Source organism: Denticeps clupeoides, chromosome 20 (genome assembly GCF_900700375.1).
Source record: "Denticeps clupeoides chromosome 20, fDenClu1.1, whole genome shotgun sequence".
In the NCBI taxonomy this organism is placed as follows: domain Eukaryota; kingdom Metazoa; phylum Chordata; class Actinopteri; order Clupeiformes; family Denticipitidae; genus Denticeps; species Denticeps clupeoides.
In genome coordinates, this window is record NC_041726.1 from 11,239,971 (window position 1) to 11,260,841 (window position 20,871).

The 20,871-nt window shown below is 45.4% G+C and overlaps 1 protein-coding gene across 1 annotated transcript in view; it reads right to left on the reverse strand.

The window, feature by feature from the left end:
* The window catches only part of pard6gb (par-6 family cell polarity regulator gamma b), a 29,445-nt gene extending 15,145 nt beyond the window's left edge, over positions 1 to 14,300 (reverse strand). The window contains exons 1-2 of the mRNA XM_028964771.1: positions 14,038 to 14,300; positions 10,481 to 10,703 (exon numbers count right to left, since the gene is read on the reverse strand). Of these exons, the coding sequence (XP_028820604.1) occupies positions 10,481 to 10,703; positions 14,038 to 14,109 (295 nt within the window). The 5' untranslated portion in view covers positions 14,110 to 14,300. The remainder of the gene's footprint in view (positions 1 to 10,480; positions 10,704 to 14,037) is intronic.
* Positions 14,301 to 20,871: the final 6,571 nt, after the last annotated feature.

Here is a 20,871-nt window from a genome sequence, read left to right on the forward strand (position 1 = left end):
GAGCGGTCCAGGCCCGTTTGGTGCACTGGGCGAGAATGTTTTTTTATTTATTATTTATTTGTTCTTTTTTTTAGCTATTTATCCATTTTATCATTAATTTCTTTATGCAGTGTATGTGAATGTTTATATATTATTTCTTTATTAAAAAATGATTAAAAAGTTCCCGTGTTTGTCAGCAACAGTTGGGCACAGCTGCTTTGTTTACAACACCACCTGCTCGCGGTCACATTTTCTAGAAGTAGAGAAATTGTGACATTGTTCATTTAGGTTGCAAAATGTTTTCTTCCATGCAATCAAAAAGTATTTAGTCAGGCTGTGTGCGAAAGAGGTGCGAGTTTCGTCCATGAAGCAAAGCCTGCAATGGGGGTACAGAACAAGTAATCGTATTCCGATAAAACCCCAGACTCAGCACGACATGAGACATAAATACAGACTACTGAGGAAAAGTTACATCTGCATCTTGTTAAAATCCTACGTTTTTAATAATAGAACGACAACATTATTACTCGCTGTTTCCTAAAATATCGATTTTAAACTGTGATATTTAGGCCATGTTGCACCACGCCCAGCAGCAATAATCCTCCGAAACAAGCAGATACATGCATCTCAGCCACATATAAAAATGCTGAGATCTGGCGCTGAGCACACCATTGGCTCACGCTGAGCTCCCCCTGGCCTGCGCATGTCTGGCCCTGTCCCATCACAGGGCTGTAATTAAGCAAGAACTGCAGCGCACTGCAGTCTCAATGCAGCAAAAGGCCCCGAACGCAGGCGTCTGATATCCGGCACCCATAATGCACCCCTCCATCTGCACACCCCGCTGAGGGCCACATTCTGCGCATCTCTTCACACCACCAACCACATCGGACTGGGCCATGTCCAGAGGCCACAGAAGCAGGAGCCTTTGGCTTTAAACAAGTACGGATTCCAAATTTGGGGCGAAAGGCAGAATTCACTTCCTGGACTAGGAGAAAGAATGGAGGCTTCGTACCCCGCTGCCCTTTTCAGGAACGGGCACCTGAGGCTAAAAGTTTTGGCAAGGCGACAAACACTCAGAAGTGTGGTTGGGAATGATGGGGAATCCATATGGATCTCTCAGTGCCCAATCCAAAAGCTTCACACGTTCGCTGCAGTTATACAACAATCTCCTTCACATAAATCACAGAACCTGCTCATAAAGCTAGAATAGTATACGCTCTGCCAAAACCAATAAACGGTAAGTGGAATTAAATCACGTGTACCAGTGTGTGTGTGTGTGTGTGTGTGTGTGTGTGTGTGTGTAAAAGGCTGCAGGCTGTGATGTGTGAAGCAAGAACAGCGTCTTCTGCCAGGTGAAGAAAAGACCAAGGTGCAGAAGTCCTGACTTCAGCAGGAAAAAAAATACTATGCCTAACAAAGCAATTAAAAAATATATTTTTTAAATCAAGATGTCACAGAATTCAACGAGACCCTACATGGAGCCTTCATTACGACAAAATGTCACAATGTGTCACAAATTATCTTACAAATTAGTACAACCACATCACTTCTCTTCTCAGATTATGAGAGATGCATGTACAACACATTTGTATAAAATATTTTAAAGCATAAACTATCGGCGGGGTGTGATTTGAATGTTCTGGATGAAAAAAAAAAAGACAAAAGAGAGCAGCACTCGCATTCTCCACCCATTTTCTCTCCTTCTCTCTGCCAGATGCGCTTCCTACGCTCCTTTACTGCCTTCTCTTTAATACGTGCACCACACATGATTGGGCCACACACATCTCACTTTACTGCAGAGCCTTTTTAAGCATTTTTAAGAGCGAGGAGAGGAGCTTCCTGTGGAGTGGTGAAGCAAAGGGAAAAAAAAAGGCAAACCACAAAAACAATGATAAACTACGGAAGCTGAACTTAGTCACGTAGTGCTACTAAACAAATGTCCCAAACAAACACGTTTTGCGTTTGTTTGTTATGCTCCGGATGTTTTAGTTTACTACGTCCTTCAGCTCCCACATTAACACTGTTGTGGTTAAGTGGGCTTTTTTCTGTAGGGGAGTTCAAATGTGCTTGTGTTTGCAGCATTTAAAAAAAAAACAAAAAACCATGCTAATGTTGATGTTTACAGCTAAGCAAAGCTAAACAGAGCAGAGCTAGCTACAATAATGCTGCATTCAGTGGACCTCGAAACTGGGATGTAGTAACCCAGTTATATTTAACTAATCGGGATGGAAAGCATCGATGCATCCAGGTTTTTGGTGTGCTCAGCGCCAGGTCTCAGCGTTTTTATATGTGGCTGAGATGCATGTATCTGCTTGTTTCGGAGGGGCTGTCCCTGTATCTACTGGCTGTAAGTCGCTCTGGTGTAGGATAAATGGTACAAATGTAAATGGAAAAACGTACTGTAATCTTTAACTAGCAACATAATGTTACATCTGACCAGAAATTGGACTCCATAAGTTCCATACGGCCACTGACCGCGGATAAAGCTAAACTAAAAAAAAAAAAAATCAATCTAGGCTAACGTTAGCAACTATGAACAGCAGTTCAGTTTCCCTCTTTCCTGGCTTATTGCTACAATGCATTGTGTTTCCAGAGATTAATATTTCAGCTTTTCACCCACAAATTGCAATTCATATTCAGAATCTCAGTAGAGCTACACTGTAGTCCCACTGCTATTGCTAGATATTGCTAATATTGCTAATGCATTGATGGCTACCCTACCGGTCCTCAGTTTGTAAACTAGAATGCGTTAAACTTCATGCAACATCATCAGTCCAAGAATGACCAAACATAAGAGGTTTTTGACAACATTTTTTAACATTTGGTGTTCTAGACCCAGATCCATGAAACCTTCTGCAACCTTTTTTTAATGTATATACTGACATTTTTATTTTTATTGGGACGCGTCAGCTCTCCTGCATATCCAATAACATGGACAGCATTTCAAGCAAGTTGGCTAATGTATTAGACGGCATATACTGCATAGTTGGTCACAACTACACTTTGTTATGAGTCAGATAAAGACTCACACTGCACCACCACGGCAAGTCTACCGTCCGCAGTGAATGATCTCCTTGAACTTTCTAATGAGCATGGGACGTCAGAAGCATTATATCACGCTCCTGTGAAGTTGTAATTTGTTTGCATGGCTCTGGCAAATTCTGCACTGCTCAGGATATTCGTAGAAGCTGCTCCTTCAAAAGAACGTGACACACAGGTTGCCGACTGGCTTTCATGGTTGCCCACTGCTCAGAAAAGGGTTGAATGCAGGGGACACACTTCACTGAGTGCTGTGGTGTGTATCACAATAACAAAAATAATACATTTCGCTCAGATCCAGTGTCTGGAAGACTGTGTGCCTGGTGTCCGCAGCCTTCCCCAACATGGGCCTGCATTCAGTAGCATTCAGCGGGAGATGTTTTTGGTAGCCAACCTACGGAGGAGAGGCCTGACAGCTGTTTTCCTTTCTCCTTCCCTCTTCAAAAGCCCATCTATGAATAACATGTGGCGGCTGTTTAGTCCGATCTAGCGCAGATCTGGTGCTTTTATTGATGTGCCTGGAGCGATCCATCTGATGAGAGTCTGCTGGCGTAATGCGCAACGCAACAGTGGAGCCGGGCTCTAGTGTGGCTGTCTCTCAAACTACGAGTCCCAAAAAGACGTGGACAATACAGCAAGGCTTAAAGAAGGTGCAGTGGAAACACGGAAATGCGAAGCATTCCCCTCAGCCAGCACGTGAACTGTGTAATCCTCTTGTGCGCCAATGAGAGATGGATGTAAAAATATGACATTAAAACAAATCCGACACTTAATGTAATCTCTCAGGGGGCCTGGTGGGGCCGCTCATCAGGTTCAAGGAATAAAGCATGACTCCATTTATGCGCCCATCCCTCAGACCGCAGAATAGTGTGGCGAACAGCTGCCGCCAGTCCCGGAGGGGGGGGGGGGGGGGACTGTGCGTGGCCCTCGAGGCATTCTCCTGTTACAGAGTTCCCAGCAGCCTCGGATTCAGCCAACCAGATGTGCTGACAGACCACTCTGGTCAGCAGACAGGGACACGCAAAACAAAAACAGCAGCCCGCGTTTAGGAGGGGCTGTACACTGTACCTTGTGGAACAATGTGTTATTCAATCTCTTTCATGGTTATTTTAACAACCGTATCTTAATGCGCTTTGCTTTTAGGCATTCTACTAAAAGATATTATAAACATAAAAAGACCCAAGACATGCGCCTGCATCAAAATGTTAGACAAAAAGAAATTATACAAGTCGGTGGATCAAAGCCTTGCTCCGTTTCCAAGAACAATATTATGAAAAAAACAAGACTGAGAACACTCAGGCTTTATGAAAACTGAAGTCATGGAAGATTTATCTGCACCCCGAGTCATTAAGCCAGTAAGAGGGGCAAATTCTCATTAAGCAGAGACAAACACAAGTTGGGCTTCTGACGAAGTTGGAAAAATAACACGACCAAAGCTACTTCTGTCTCTCAGCCATGTGTAGCTGTTCGTTCAAACCTGTACAGCTTAAAAAAAAAAATCTAGAGGTGAACAATAACAGATCTCCTCTGAATAATGGGCATATAATAATAATATTACTAATTGTAATTTGTGAACACAGTTGGGTGCTGGTACAACAGAACTTATCAAAACCCTCAAAAGGTCAATGTGAGCATGCTAGAGCCCATCCTAGCAGTGCAGGGTGTGTTAAAGTCAATAATTCACCAAACCAGCATGTCCTTGGACCAATGGAAAAAGATGGACCGTATATATACTTTTTTTTTTTTTTTATTACAAATCCATCACTCCATCCTGGATGTCCCCAGAATCACAGACAGGCACCTGACAGCAGGGGGCTTTGGTGTTAAGATCAAGTCACTGGCCTACATAATTCATTAGGTTTATCTAGAGGATTAGTTTTATATACCATGGGTAGTACCCAGATGAAAATGATAATCCATTTTAGCTCAGTGACTCACTGCATGTGACTTTAGAGTGACAACCGCATAGTGTAAAATATTAATCCTGCATGTAAATTCAATTTTTAAAACAAAATGTGAGATAACTAAAAAAAAAAAAAAAGAAAGAAAATTGCAGCTTTGTGCACTGAAATTTGACAGCACTGAATCGTTGCTTTCATCAGACAGAAAACTGAAATAAAAGGACTGGGAGTTCAAATCGCCTGTGTTAATTTCTTAAAAAATTACAATTATTACACAAATATAGGGCTATCTTTTATAATCTGTTCAGTGCCTAAGGCAGGGGTCCAAGATAAAAAAGGGACTTTGGTTCAATACTCAAGTGACATTTTTCTATTCATTACATGCCAAGCTTTGTTCTCGCAATAACAGATTTAAGACAAGTTCTTTCAGAAGACAGGAAAGTGAAAGGAGAGCCAGAAAGTGCATAAAACCCCTGACTGGCCTAGATCAGCCACATGAGTTTAAACACTGACCTGCAGGACCGGATGACATAATACAACTGTTGCACGTTCTGAAATTAATCCGCTTGTCCATTACGGATTCGATATTTTGTGTAAAAAGCCTGTGAACTCATGCCGCTTATTTGGTACCTCAGACTTTGTATGCTAGTGGGGTCAACAATCAACGAGGTAAAAATTGGGGCTGGTTTATGCATACAAATTTCTTCAATTGGCCTTAATATTTGACACAGAGCACACTTGTCTTTGGACATGCAATCGCATGCTATTTCTTCCTAAAGATGTGCATTTTAAATCTGGGCTTCACGCAACGGGGTTATGAAATGACACTACAAGAGACAGCAACAGTCTCTACTGAACACTTTATTTTTTCCATCCAGTCCCAAGGTTCTACTATGCGCCTATTTGAATAGCGTTTTGAAAGATAAATGTAGACAGGTAGATTTGAATCAGTGGTCACATCAGGAGATGCTAGGTCTGTTCTATGATGTCTTCTACACATTGAGTACACAAGGGGAAAATAAAGCGTTTCTCAATATATGTGAAACATATAATAACAATGTATCATAAGGGGGAGAAAAATCGACTTTTCTGCACACTCCTGGTCTCCACTCGTTTCGGAAAACAGCGTGAGGACTCAAGTTAGAACAAGTGAAGGCGCTCCTCTACTTAGACCAAGATCAGTCACTACCCAGAGATCTAAGGGGATTATCCAGCCCTGGGCCAATCAAAGGCCAGTGCAGGTGCACTTCAGAGGGTCTTTTCCGTAGCAAGACGACAGTTCCTCCTTAAATCCCAACCTGTGGCCCGGGGCCAACGGCACTTGCCTCGGTTTGAAACGCCATAATGAGCACAGTTTTTAAGAACACTGTAAAAACATTCTTAATGTGGGACGGAGTCAGAGTTTTCTGGAAGCTGGGGGCTGCGAAGGAGGCTGTGTGCAATCTTGCCTGCAGTCTGACTCAGAGTGAGTGTGAGGGTGAGCAGCAGGGCGATAGAACCTTCGTTACGGGAAGACCGGCCTGACCCCAGGCCCGAGATTTTAGGTGCGTCCCCAGCGCCTCGGTTCTCACACGGGGGTGCGCAGAGGGACAGACTTTAACAGTGTTCATTGTGGCTGCGGTACAATGGGCGACTATTCTTAAAGCTGAATGGCATCGCTATGAGCAACGTGCCTCATTTGCATTAGAGGGCAGCCAGCATCTCGCCACTGAGCTTGTCACCAAACAAACCCAAAAAAAAAAAAAAAAAAAAATGTTGGGGAGGAAATCTATCAGAGCCAGATAGAAAACTGAAGAACTGGGCTCACGTTTTATATACATTGGGGCTGTCAAAACCGAGTGTTAGTTGTAGAGTTCAACATTGAACACTAAATTCCAACTAAATGAAGGCAGTTGCGTTTTTTTTCCTGTATGAGGTTTGGAAAGATCACACTAAATCCATCCGAGCCGGAGACAATCCCTGCATCTTTTTATGTAGACATTTCAGACACACGGCAGCCAAACTGCTCAAATGCCGAAGTAATGCGTGGCGTCCGCCGCATCTGGCTGGACCAGACGTGGGCACGTCATCTTAATAAGCTCTAGGGAGGTTGGTTTTTTTTTATTATTATTTATATGAAGCTGCCAAACAATTTTCCATTTTATGTATCATCAGAGTCTGCCAGGTGTCTTATTAATAATAATAATAATTTTTAAAAGTCCCTCTTTCCCACACTTATCAGTTTACTGATACAGTTGGGGACAAAAGTTTTGAGAAGGACAAATTTTGCGTCCGCTTTTATTATGGTAATTTGCATATACTCCAGAATGTTATGAGGGGGGTAATAATATTAATTGCAAAGTCCCACTGTGCCATGAAAATGAACTTAATCCCCCCCAAAAAAAACACTTCCACTGTCTTTCAGCCCTGCCACAAAAGGACCTGCTGAGATCATTTCAGTGATCCTCTCGTTAACGCAAGTGAGAGTGTTGAGGAGCAAAAGGCTGGAGATCATTCTGTCATGCTGATTGAGTTAGAATAGAAGACTGGGTGCTTTAAAAGGAGGGTGAAATCATTGTTCTTCCTCTGATAACCATGGTTACCTGCAAGAAAACACGTACAGTCATCATTTCGTTGCACCTAAATCAACCATTTATCAGATCATCAAAAACCTCAAGTAGAGAAGTTCATGTGTTGTGCAGAAGGCTTCAGGGTGGCCAAGAAAGTCCAGCAAGCACAAAGACCGTCTCCTAAAGATGATTCATCTGCGGGATCGGGGTGCCGCCAGTGCAGAGAATGCTCTGGAAATGCTCAGCATTTGTACGTACAGCAAAGTGAAGACGTTTGGAGGATGGCCTGGTGTCAAGAAGGGCAGCAAAGAAGCCACTTCTCTCCAAGAAAAACAATCAAGGACAGACTGATATTCTGCTAAAACTACAGGGATTGGACTGCTGAGGAATGGAGCCAAGTCATTTTCTCTGATGAAGCCCCTTTCCGATTGGAAAAATCTGGAAAATGATTGTCCGGAGAAGAAAAGTTGAGCGCCACCACCCTGTCTCGTGGCTACAGCAAAGCATCCTGACACCATTCACGTGTGGGGCTGCTTCTCTCATCTAAGGGAGTGGGGGCTCACTCACAATTTTGCCTCAGAACACAGCCACGGATAAAGAATGGCACCAAAACATCCTCCGACAGCACCTTCTGCCAACCATCCAAGAACAGCTTGGTGAAGAACAGCGTCTTTTCCAGCACGATGGAGCATCGTACTGTAAGGCCAAAAGTGAGAACTAGTTGGCTTGGGAAACAAACCATTGAAATTTTGGGTCCACGGCCAGGAAACTCCCCGGACCTTAATCCAATTGAGAACTTGTGGTCAATCCTCAAGAGGCGGGTGGACAAACAAAAAAAAACCCCACAAATTCTGACAAACTCCAAGCAGTGATTCTGAAGGAATGGGTCGCCATCAGCCAGGCTTTGGTTATTGACAACACGTCAGGGCGAATTGCGGAGGTCTTGGGGGGGAAAAAAAGGGCCAGCACTGCATAAAGTTGATGTAATTGTCAATAAAAGAGACTTATAAAACGCTGACAACTGTGTATATATACACACACATTATAAAAATACGAGAGCAGTTCTTACGCGATTTCAATTTGCCTCTGAAGAACCAAAGCGGACTGCCTGCTGCCGGACTCTCCTCATTGGACGGCCTGTCAGCGCCAACGTTACTATGCGCCTCGTGCGGCTCATTCGCATGTTGTGAAAACGGGTCCAGCGGCCGCGCCCGCGCCGACAGACACACAGAGCCGAGCGAGCTCGCATTCCTCGGGGGATTTAGCGATACACTTCTCCACGCCCACTGCGGTGCCCGCTACTCGGCTGGCAGGAGGACTCCGCTTTCTGAGCGTCCCCCTTGTTTCGGACGGGGGCGCAGAGGGGCGACGAGAGCCCTCCAGCCGCCGCAGGAGCCCCCATTCCTCTTTTGTTCCTCTGGTATGCCAGTAGATACGCTCTCCCCCCTGACCTGCTTTAGGGGGTTAGGGCCTTTTTCTGTTTGATAACAGCAGGGCTTAACTTACAGACAGACGCTGAGCAGAAGCCCGCGGTACGAGCAGACAGTCCCAATGCTAAGCTAAATAAACAAAATTATCACTTCGGCCTAATTTATTAGGATTGTAATACAGTGATTCTTTCAAATGATTCGTCATTTAGGTCATCAATAATATTTAATTAAATTGGCAATAACAACATCAAAGATGCACCATATGTGTGTGAGTATATACAGTACAGGCCAAAAGTATTTTCTTTTGTGTACTTTACAAAAAGTGGAGACCTGGCCTCCACGGTCACCGGACCTGAACCCAGTCCAGATGGTTTGGGGTGAGCTGGACCGCAGAGTGAAGGCAAAGGGACCAACAAGTGCTAAACACCTCTGGGAACTCCTTCAAGACTGTTGGAAAGCAGTAATCAGAGTAAAGGGCGGCTATTTTGAAGAAACTAGAATATAAAACATGTTTCAGTTATTTCACCTTTTTTTGTTAAGTACATAACTCCACATGTGTTCATTCATAGTTTTGATGCCTTCAGTGAGAATCTACCAACGTAAATGGTCACAAAAATAAAGAAAAAAAAATAAAGGCCTGTACTGTATGTATATATTCTATATAATTGTGGGAACCTGGGAATAAGGCTGTTTTTTAATGCGCTTCCCATTGCACAAAAGTCTTTTAAACCAATGAAAAGAAGTATTGTTAACCGACACCAATGCAATCAATAAAGAAAAGAAAAGCAATTATGCAAATTCTCGTAAGGGGCACTGGTCCACCCCAGACATTTTGTAACAAGTGTTGGTGCTCACATAATTGTGCCAGTAACATATGCAAATGTATGAGCAACTAAAAAAAAAAGCACAATATTCACAATAACCTATTGCTATTATTATAACCATAAATAATCCATCTTGGTGTTCCTTAAATCATTTTTAAATCATAAAAGGTTTGAGCAGCGGACCATGTGGCCTAAAAACAAAAAAAAAAGTGTTCATTAGTCAGAATTGCGATTCTGATTTGAGGTCTTATCGCGCAGTCCTACATAATCGTCAATATATAGATATCCCCTACAAATATTCCCTAACAAGCAGATTGTATAGAGAAGCAGCCAGACCCTTCAAATAAAGGAAAGCCCCCCTCAGTCAGGTTTGTATTGAAAACCAAGAGCTTTTCCTACAGGATGCCGTCTCCGGTCCACATGGAGGAAGTGGAGCGTCCGCAACCCCAGAGGCCGCGAGTGGAGCCCAACGTCTGTCCAGTGACACCGTCTGGGGTGACAATGACCATCACAGCTCTAAACGTCACACTGTTTGCTAGGTAGCCATTTCAGCCCGACCGAAGCTCTTTTCAGCATGTGTAACGCTACGCTTTTCCCAAAATTCAGCTCTTTGGCTCGATATTCCTGGCTGGAAAGGGCGGCCATGAATTCCGACTGTCATCTTAATGATCTTAAATCAGCGGAGGACTCGGGGCCGGGTGCGAACATGGACGCTCACGATACCAGATGATAAAAACGCGGCAAGCGGGAGCGCCTACCTTGTCTCTGTATGAAGATCCTGAGCAGGGGGTGGGCCGTGGACACGGCCTTGCTGAAGTTCTCGTCGTTGTTGATGGGCAGCAGGTCGCCGTGGATGTCGGCGTAGCCGATCAGGATCTCCATGCTGGCCAGGCGGTGGACGTGGGTGACGAGCTTGTAGAACTCCTCGAACTTGCCGGGCTTGAGGCGGTCCACAGAGAAGCGGCGGAATTCGGCCCCATACTGCGGCACAAAAGAACGGTGCTGAAGGGACGAGGTGGGAGCGTTTACTGTGTTTTTACCGCACAACTCATCTGACAGACCAAACAGTCCTTCAAAAGCAGACAAAATTCAAACAAATGGTCCTTGTCCTCTCCTTTTTATTTTCTCTTAGTTAGCCGTTCAGGATCGAGTTCTGAAGTCAAAACTTTCAATTAAAAAAAGAGCATCAGAGAAGGACACGTGCCGTGGGGAAAACCCTTCTTTCACCCCCCACTCCCACACTGTGAACCTGGTGTCTCTGCCGCGAGGAAATCGCAGGGAAGCAGGAGGACCACAGAGACAATGGAACAATGGCGTGCGGACAGAGCTGCTGAAAGGGGAAGAAGCTGACGTGGTGATCCCGCGTCGCCTGCTCCTGTCGAGCTTCGTCGCTGGCGGGGGGGGCGGGGCTAAATTTCCACCATTAACATCACGCCGTGATCAGGTGGAAGTTGAGGATATTGTCGTGTGATAAGTGATAATGAACGAGTTAGAAACCCACACACACACACACACACAGAAGCCAGGCTTTGTCTCACACAATAGCAGTTGGACAACATCACAGCAGTAATTTGTGGACGGTTCAGCTCCGGCGTAATTCCGCGCTCGGAGAGTCGCGGCAGCCCGTGATTAACCGGGAGAAGGGCGGACCGCGGCTCGCGGCGGGAGTGGTACGGGCCTCCGCGTGTGCGATTCCAGGTTGTCTTGTCAGAAAAGATAGTGATTCGGCATAAAAGAAAGAACGAAGTAAAAACCCAAAATGAATATGGAATCTAGAAGTGGAGAAGACAGAAGAAAAAAACTGCACGTTTTTTACGCAACTTATCGCATCGTAATGGTTTGTACGGCGTGACCGGCTGCATTGGTTTACACCCCCACCTGCAAAATAACGTTTAGTCACGAAAAAAGGGACAAGGACGTAACCTTCACGTCAACTTGGGGGACAACAAACACAAACGCTATGAGTTGTTAGTGCAAAAATCAGTTGGCAAAACACACGGACGTGTGTCAAGAAGCGGCCTGGCCCACGTGGGCGGGGTCCCCGCCCCCTTTCCTCGGTCTCGCGTCGTGCCCTCTCATTGGCTGAGGCTGGTGGGCGCCGCGTCCGGATATTTCTCGTGGTTCTACACCAGCGATTTGCCTCCTACCGCAAACCAACCGGGTGGTCTTAAGGTCGGGATGTTTTGGCGGCTTCGGTGAACGATCGAGGGTAAAAAGCAGTACGTGCCGGACCTGTGGCGGCGGCGAAGTCGGAGCGTGATCAGACAGGGTCTCTCCGCGCATCAAGAACAATGACAGCAGTGTGCTTCTCATCACTTGCAGGTTTGGGCACGAAGAACCCGGAGTCGAGCGTAACGTGGCGGGTCGGTTTACGACTTGGTGCACGGAGATGCGGGAACGCGAGGCGGTTGGGGCCCCGTAAAAAAAAAAAAAAGTAAAAAACGTGGAGCAGGACGAGCAGCTTTACACGTTACAAGGGCCGACTCGACAGGCCCTGCTGAGACGTCTCGGCCGTCCCCGTCTTATCTTCACCACTGTCCCTGAACGGAACCCGTCATGGGGCAGCAGGAAACGGAAGCATCAGGCCGGCTGCCCTGGCGACGTCACGCGAAGGTGACCGATGTGGCTCTGGTGACTCACAGGCATGAGTAATGGCGGCCTGCGTTTATTTCTATCCGTTTTCGGGGAGCGTGGTGCTACTACTCCCAGTTCTTTCGTTTCGGCCCGTCGTAACGCCGGCTGCACTGGTTTCACCCAAAACTACGGTCTGCGCCCCCGGGATCCACCGATTCTCACAGAGTACGGAGCCTGATGGGGGTGAAATGGGGGGCGGGGGCGCCATTCACTGCCAACAGCAGACTGGCATTCCAAGGCCCTGTTATGAATTACGGCGGGACAGAGGCACAAAAGAGATGGAAACCGGCACCGGGCCCGCGGCTTCTTGGCGGCCCCCGTTTTAACAGATCAGCATACCGGTCCGAACGGCAGAGACTCGGGAAACGCGGCGTCGCAGCGCACGGTCACGCCCGGGATTCGGTCGAATGAATCTACATTCTTAAGATTCTCACTGAAGGCATCAAAACTATGAATGAACACGTGGAGTTATGTACTTTACAAAAAGTGGAGACCTGGCCTCCACAGTCACCGGACCTGAACCCAATCCAGATGGTTTGGGGTGAGCTGGACCACAGAGTGTAAAGGCAAAGGGTCCAACAAGCGCTAAACACCTCTGGGAACTCCTTCAAGACTGTTGGAGAAGCATTTCAGGTGACGACCTCTTGAAGCTCATCGAGAGAATGTCAAGAGTGTATAAAGCAGTAATCAGAGCAAAGAAACTAGAATATAAAACACGTTTTCACTTATTTCACCTTTTTTTGTTAAGTACGTAACTCCACACATGTTCATTGATAGTTTTGATGCCTTCAGTGAGAATCTACCAACGTAAATAGTCATGAACATAAAGAAAACACATCGAATGAGAAGGTGTGTCCAAACTTTTGGCCTGTACGGTGTATGTGGGTACGGTTCGGGTTAGTTTGCTCTACCTGTACGCTATCCTGACAGAGTATGCAGATCTGTCAGAACACCCCCATCCCACCTCACGTCCCCAGGAACCCACACAAAAAAACCCCTGAAAAAACACAACAATGTAATATCATAATGCGCTCCACCCCATGCACATGAGTCAGATCATTCGGTATTATCGATATTTCTCATTTCTACGTCTAGATCCTGAGCCGAGGTCAGAGGTCACCGCGTCACTTACTTACGGCGCGTCTGTGGCTGGTCTTTTACTGCAACGGGTTTGTTAATAATAATAATAATAATAATAATAATTAATAGACGAGTTGACAGGTCACTGCGTCCGGGGAGGCGGGGGGACGAGTGAAGACCCCGTGGCCGAAAGCGTCCGGCAACTTCGGTCAAACTCACCGCCCGGACGCCGTAACCTGAACCGGAGGCGCCGCGTTTGTGGAAAACCGGAGGCAAATTCGAGCAGGAAAACAGGAAAACGAGAGAAAAAAAATGGAGAAAAAAGGAGCGATGAACCTGACGCGGGATAAACGTGCTAACTGAACAGGCGACGGCTTTGAATACCTGCGGAGCTCCGGGGCTCCGTCAAGTGATTTCGAATAGAAAAAAAAAAACAAATAAAAAATAATTTAAAAAAAAGAAAAAACCTGACGTTCGGCGATAAGGGCGCGTTTGGAGCAGCACGCCGAGGCGCTTCACGCTGCAGCCGAGGTCCCGACGACGGTCCCGCCTAGAAAAGTTGCTGGAGGTCGGGGGACCGAGTCGCCGCCGCTGGCCTTACCTTGCTCTTCACTTCGACCGCGCTGCGCTCCAAGAACCGCAGGGGCTGCGACTTATTAAAACTCCGATTCATCTCGAGTGTTTTTTTTTTTTTTTTCCTTCTTCTTCTTCTTCTTTTCTGCAGTTTCTGGTCCCCGTCGGGGAATTAAAGTTCCGTCCCGCTGAACGGGGCTCGCCAGCAGCCTCCGCGGAAAAGTTTATCCCAGCAGTCGGTGCGCGGAACGTCGGCGGAAGAGCGGAATGCGCCGCCCGGGCTGCGAGGAATCGGCTCCTCCGAGCGGGGTGGTTAGAGGGGGGGGAGGCGGGACCGGGACGGGGAGGGGGGGGGGGTCAGATGACATCATCGCCGCTGCCCCGCGAGCTCGGCGGCGCTTCGGCTGCAGTGCGCGGGGCGGCCCACAGGCGGCGCTGGTGAAATATCTAGCTAAGTAGTAGATATACCAAAGTATTCAGTATTTGCTCAGTCTTTAGTAGACGCGCGGTTTTGACCTAATACAGCCATGAGCCTTTTTGGGAAAGATGCAACAAGTTTTTACACCTGGATATGGGATCCTCTGACGTTCTTCCTTGCAGAACCCCCCATTCTGGCAGGTTGGATGGTAAACGTTGGTGGTCTCCAGAGATGCTCAGTTGGGTTTAAGTCTAGGCTCTTGCTGGGCCATTCAAGAACAGTCATGGAGTTGTTGTGAAGCCACTCCTTCATTATTTTAGCTGTGTGCTTAAGGTCATTGTCTTTTTTAATGTAAACCTTTGGCCCAGTCTATGGTCCTGAGCACTGTGGAGAAGGTTTTCGGCCAAAATGTCCATCTACTTGGCTGCATTAATTGTTCCCTCGATTGCAACCAGTCATTTTGTCCCTGCAGCTGCAAAACACCCCACAGTATGATGCTGCCACCACCATGCTTCACTGCTTCATCACCACTATTGGAGAGGTGATGAGCAATGCCTGGTTTTGGCCACACATGCGGTTTAGAATTAAGGCCAAAAAGTTCTATCTTATCTCTCACCATTTTGGAGCCCTTCGGGTGTTTTTTTTTTTTGTCAAAGGCTTTCATGTGTGCGCCGCGCTTCCAAATCAACTAAATTAACTAAATGAACGACCAACGTTGATATCAATTAAATCCTTGCCTTGCACTCTTTTCCCCCCACTTTACTTTACACATTTGCACACCTTCAACCTGCCTGTTACACATATTTTATGTCTAAAAACACAAAATTGTAATATTTGGTTATGTTTGCAATTTTTGCATATTAGTTCCACTTGAATACTTGCAATATTTGCAATATTGAGGTCTACAGCAGTCGCAAAAGCATTTCACTGCATATCATACTGTCTATGACTGTGTACGTGACAAAAATAATTAGAATTTTGAATTTGACTCCTGATTTTGTTCATTTGCTATCCCCTTGGTTACTTTTCCCTTGCGTATATTTAAATGCATTTTTCCTACCAAGTTGCTCCTTATAATTAAAGTTGAGCTGAGTTCATTGCACAAGCGACGCTGCATTGTTATCCGTATACGACAATAAAATTGTAACTTACCGTGTTACTATAAATTCAATGGCTCTGTAAGGGTGATACAATATAATATATTCAGTGTATAATAACAGGATCGAACAGAATATATTTTTGATTCTGACTTCTCTAAGCCACGGGCACTATTTCAGCAAACCTTTAACATTTACAGCATTTACCAGACGCCCTTATCCAGAGTGGCATACAATCAGTCATTACAGGGACAGTCCCCCTGGAGGGTCTTGCTCAGGAACACAATGGTAGTAAGTGGGGTTTGTGTCTGTGACTTTGTGATCTTCTTTATAGGTGAGTGTCTTGCTGACTAGGCTAATAGTACCCAAAGTTCCACAAATGGCAAGGAGATCAGTGATCCAAATGAGTCCCTCTATCATATCTAAATCATTTATATGTTGCAAAACACAAAATATTCATTTTCACCTATTTCAGAATATTATTATGATAATTGGATTTATGATTCAAATGCGATCAGCAGTTGATTGAAGAATTGAAAGAATTTGAAGAGCCAATCAACTGGGAAAAAAGTGGGAAAAAAAATAGTTGCACAATTTGTCTGCTTCTTGAAGCTGTACATGTGTATGACTCAGAAGTGACACCACTGACACCATGTGACTGCCTATATATTAACCTATTGCAATGTCACAGGGCTCGTTGTCTCCGGAATGAAGTGCTTTCTGACAGCCCCACCCATGGTGGCCCCTGACAGCTGCTGACCGACCCTCCTCTAGCATCATTATACACGGCGTGCGGGGTAGGTATGTTCTCATTCCGCACCGAACACTTGGATTACGCCGGGGTAAGAGTGCGGCCGCCAAATAAAACAGACATAAATGTGACTGCTGTACTATAATTACGCATAACAGCATGGGAACGCTGACATAATTAGATTGATGTTGCTCACGGTGAGGCTGATAAATCCAACTCAGCTGGAAATACATCATAAACTGTAAAATAAGAGAGCCATGTACAGTTGGTACGGAAAGTATTCAGAACCTCAAAATTTTTACTCTTTGTTATATTGCAGCCATTTGCTTTAAATTCATTTTTCCTCATTAATGTAAACACAGTACCCCATATTGACAGAAGAATTGTTGACATTTTTGCAAATTTATTAACAAAGAAAAACTGAAATATCACATGGTCCTAAGTATTCAGATCCTTTTCTGTCACCCTCATATATTTAACTCAGATGCTGTCCATTTCTTCTGATCGTCCTTCAGATGGTTCTACACCTTCATTTGAGTCCAGCTGTGTTTGATTCTACTGGTTGGACTTGATTAGAAAGCCACACCCCCGTCTGTATAAGACCTTACAGCTCACAATAAATGTCAGAGCAAAAGAGAATCCTGTGGTTAAAGGTACTGAAGAGTTCAGAGACAGAATTGTGGCAAGGCACAGATCTGGCCAAGGTTACAAAAAAAATCTGCTGCACCTAAGGCTCCTTAGAGCACCATAAACCTTAAATAGAAGACGTTTGGGACTACCAGAGCCCTTCCTAGAGCTGGCTGTCCAGCCAAACTGAGCTATTGGTGGAGCAGAGCCTTGGTGAAGAGGTAAAGAACCCAAAGATCACTGTGGCTGAGCTCCAGAGATGCAGTTGGAAGAAAGTTGTAGAAAGTCTACGATCACTGCAGCCCTCCACCAGTTTGGGTTTTATGGCAGAGTCGCCCGACAGAAACCTCTCCTCAGTGACACATGAAAGCCTTTGACAAAAAAAAACACCCGAAGGGCTCCAAAATGGTGAGAGATAAGATAGAACTTTTTGGCCTTAATTCTAAACCGCATGTGTGGCCAAAACCAGGCATTGCTCATCACCTCTCCAATAGTGGTGATGAAGCAGTGAAGCATGGTGGTGGCAGCATCATACTGTGGGGTGTTTTGCAGCTGCAGGGACAAAATGACTGGTTGCAATTGAGGGAACAATTAATGCAGCCAAGTAGATGGACATTTTGGCCGAAAACCTTCTCCACAGTGCTCAGGACCATAGACTGGGCCAAAGGTTTACATTAAAAAAGACAATGACCTTAAGCACACAGCTAAAATAATGAAGGAGTGGCTTCACAACAACTCCATGACTGTTCTTGAATGGCCCAGCAAGAGCCTAGACTTAAACCCAACTGAGCATCTCTGGAGACCACCAACGTTTACCATCCAACCTGCCAGAATGGGGGGTTCTGCAAGGAAGAATGTCAGAGGATCCCATATCCAGGTGTAAAAACTTGTTGCATCTTTCCCAAAAAGGCTCATGGCTGTATTAGGTCAAAACCGCGCGTCTACTAAAGACTGAGCAAATACTGAATACTTTGGTATATCTACTACTTAGCTAGATATTTCATTTTTACGTTGTTAATAAATCTGCAAAAATGTCAACAATTCTGTATTTTTCTGTCAATATGAAGTGCTGTGTGTACATTAATGAGGGAAAACTGAAAATGATTTTATCAAATGGCTGCAATACAACAAAGCGTACAAATATTAAGGGGGTCTGAATACTTTCCATACCCACTGTAAGTCAAAACAACCCTGACCTTTTTCTCTCAATGTTTGAATCTATGTAATTGTTTTGACCTCTCAGCCTGTGTGAGTGGGTTCTGTACTTTTTTCATGAATGAAACAACTCTCAGGTCAACTCTCAGGCCCCTATCGGAAGAGGCTTAATTTCATGCATGACGGGTGTGAAATTGCATTAATTGTGGAATAAGTATGAATAAAAGTTGGTCAGGAACCACTAGGTGGCAACATAACACTGTCCGACACCAAATGTTAGCTTGCGAAAGGCTGGTCATCAACCACCACCATTAATAAAAGAAAATAGTTTGATGCAATGATGTATTTTAACCTTTTACCCATTTGCACATAGAGTTTGCACTGTGGTAAACAACAGAAAGGCAATGAAAGGGGTTTGAAAATGGGTAACAAGCTATGAATTGTGCAACGTGAAAGACAAAAGTGTGCAACGCCTGTGTGTAAGAAGTACATGAGGTGAGAATGCAAGATGTGCATGCATTGCAACAAATGCCGAGTAATGTTTTAAAAAGTCTATCCCAAATGTGGCCTTCTTCAGTGGAGCCGAGGAGCCGTTAAGGTCAGAGAGATTAGGAGGCCTCTGCTTCTCCTCGCTGGAAGCGGCCTGGAACCCCTCATTCCCACACTCCCCGCCGTCTGCCTCCTTCGCCACCCTGAGCGAACATGACCTTTTCCTTTCTTCTCCCCTCTTGACTCAATTTGGCCCTCCCGACCAGCTCGGGTACACTCAAGGTCGATGCGGACGCACAGCAATGAGAAACAGATGCTGGCCAGTAGCCGCCGGTGGGTGCTGCTCTGGCCCTCCTGCGGCCCCCTCGGGCCCCCGACTGGCCTCTTTATTTGAAAACTTGCAACATGAGTGAGGATTGGCCGAGAGGGACCCCTGCATGGGATACTCCTCATTAAGAACGGAATCGTCAGGGGAGACCAGGGAGGTGGCATCACGCGGAACATGGAGCCGTGGTGACTTCTAACACCTACAAATGCTAATGTGTCACATCATGAAGTGAAGTGAAAGTGAAGTGAAGTGATTGTCACATGTGATACACAGCAGCACAGCACACGGTGCACACAGTGAAATTTGTCCTCTGCATTTAACCCATCACCCTGAGTGAGCAGTGGGCAGCCATGACAAGCGCCCGGGGAGCAGTGTGTGGGGACGGTGCTTTGCTCAGTGGCACCTCAGTGGCACCTTGGCAGATCGGTATTCGAACCGGCAACCTTCTGATTACAGGGCCGCTTCCTTAACCACTAGGCCACTTTTTATTAGACAGCAAAATAGTAGCCGGCGGCCGATGTCCTAGGATGAAAAATGTGACAAGATTTTGTTTCAAATTGCCCAGTTAATTACAGTTAATAGCATAAAAGTCATTTATCCTGTTCATACATTTTGCATATTACACATTCATTTACATTTACGTTACATTTATGGTATTTAGCAGACGTTCTTATCCAGAGCAACAATCAGTAGATCACACAACATTTTCTCACACACTTACACACAGAGTGAGTTGCACTGGACTGCACTACCTACAAATTACCGCCAGGTGGCGGAAGTTTCCACATAATGATCCAAAATCCAAGAACTATCCGGCCTTGGGGAAAAGGGGCAAACAAAAATCCACAAATCGATGCAGAAACCTACAGGGCAACACATCGTTTCCTGTGGGACGTTGGAAATATTGTAGAGATGCCGATACGATCCAACAAAGAACGCTGCCTGCAGACGCATCTACACATTCTCAAAGCTATGAAGGTCACACTCTATTCATGTTTTTGCAAAGCATGCCTTCCTTTATATCCCGACCAGGTGACAGTTCCCCGACTTTGTACTGTTTTACGCTATTACGGTATGTTTGGCAGAATTCATGAGCTAAAAAATTCAGTTCTATAATCAGAAAAGGCCTTTATTTCACTTTAGGCCCAGTTTTGCCTAGGTGCATTTCCACCATTATTTACTCTCCCTTCTTATCTTGAGTAAATGCAGACACCATTACCCCGTTTATAGATTAGCCATTACATATTTTATCCGCTTTGTGTATTTACAGAGACAACAGTCCACGAAACCCCTGTATTTAACTATATTTCTTCCCGGAATAAACCAGTTTATTTAACAGGGAATAAAGGTATATAGAGTTGCATCATATGTGTGTGTGTGTGTGTGTGTGTGTGTTTAAACCACCAAATATTTCAACCTCTACAGTCAACCTCTGTACAGCTATGTGTTCTGGTCCAGTGTTTGCCAGATACTCCGGTTGGCAACACGCGGGCACATTTCCAAAGCTGAAGAATGAGGTGGAAGGCCCTGCGGCCTTATGGGAGAAATGTGTGTCAGTGAGTGTGAATGACTGAGTGCCCCCTCACTCCCTCCCCATTTTTTTCTTGAATGTCAATTCAGGAACAGACGAATGTCGCGAAACGACAGGCTATGCCATTTTTGGTTGAATGAAACAATCGTTTTATTGCCACATATCATGTGGAGGGTAGTAGATGGCAGACAAAATGGCCTCTTCATTTTCTGGAGATGTGATGGGGAGGGAGGAGATTTGTAATGACGCCGGTCCCCGGCTTGTTCTCAGGCCAAAAAAAAAAAAAAAAAGGTGAAGACCTAACAAGAACCAGAAGGAGGGACAGAGATAAGGGGGTGGGAGGATAAAATGTCACCGAACAGCAGAATGCAGCCATTCCTCCCCTGATTAAAGCCTTTTTTTCTGAGCAACACTGTGCACGCTCATCTGAATGAGCTCACGGTGGAAAGACGGCCTAAAGCTCTTC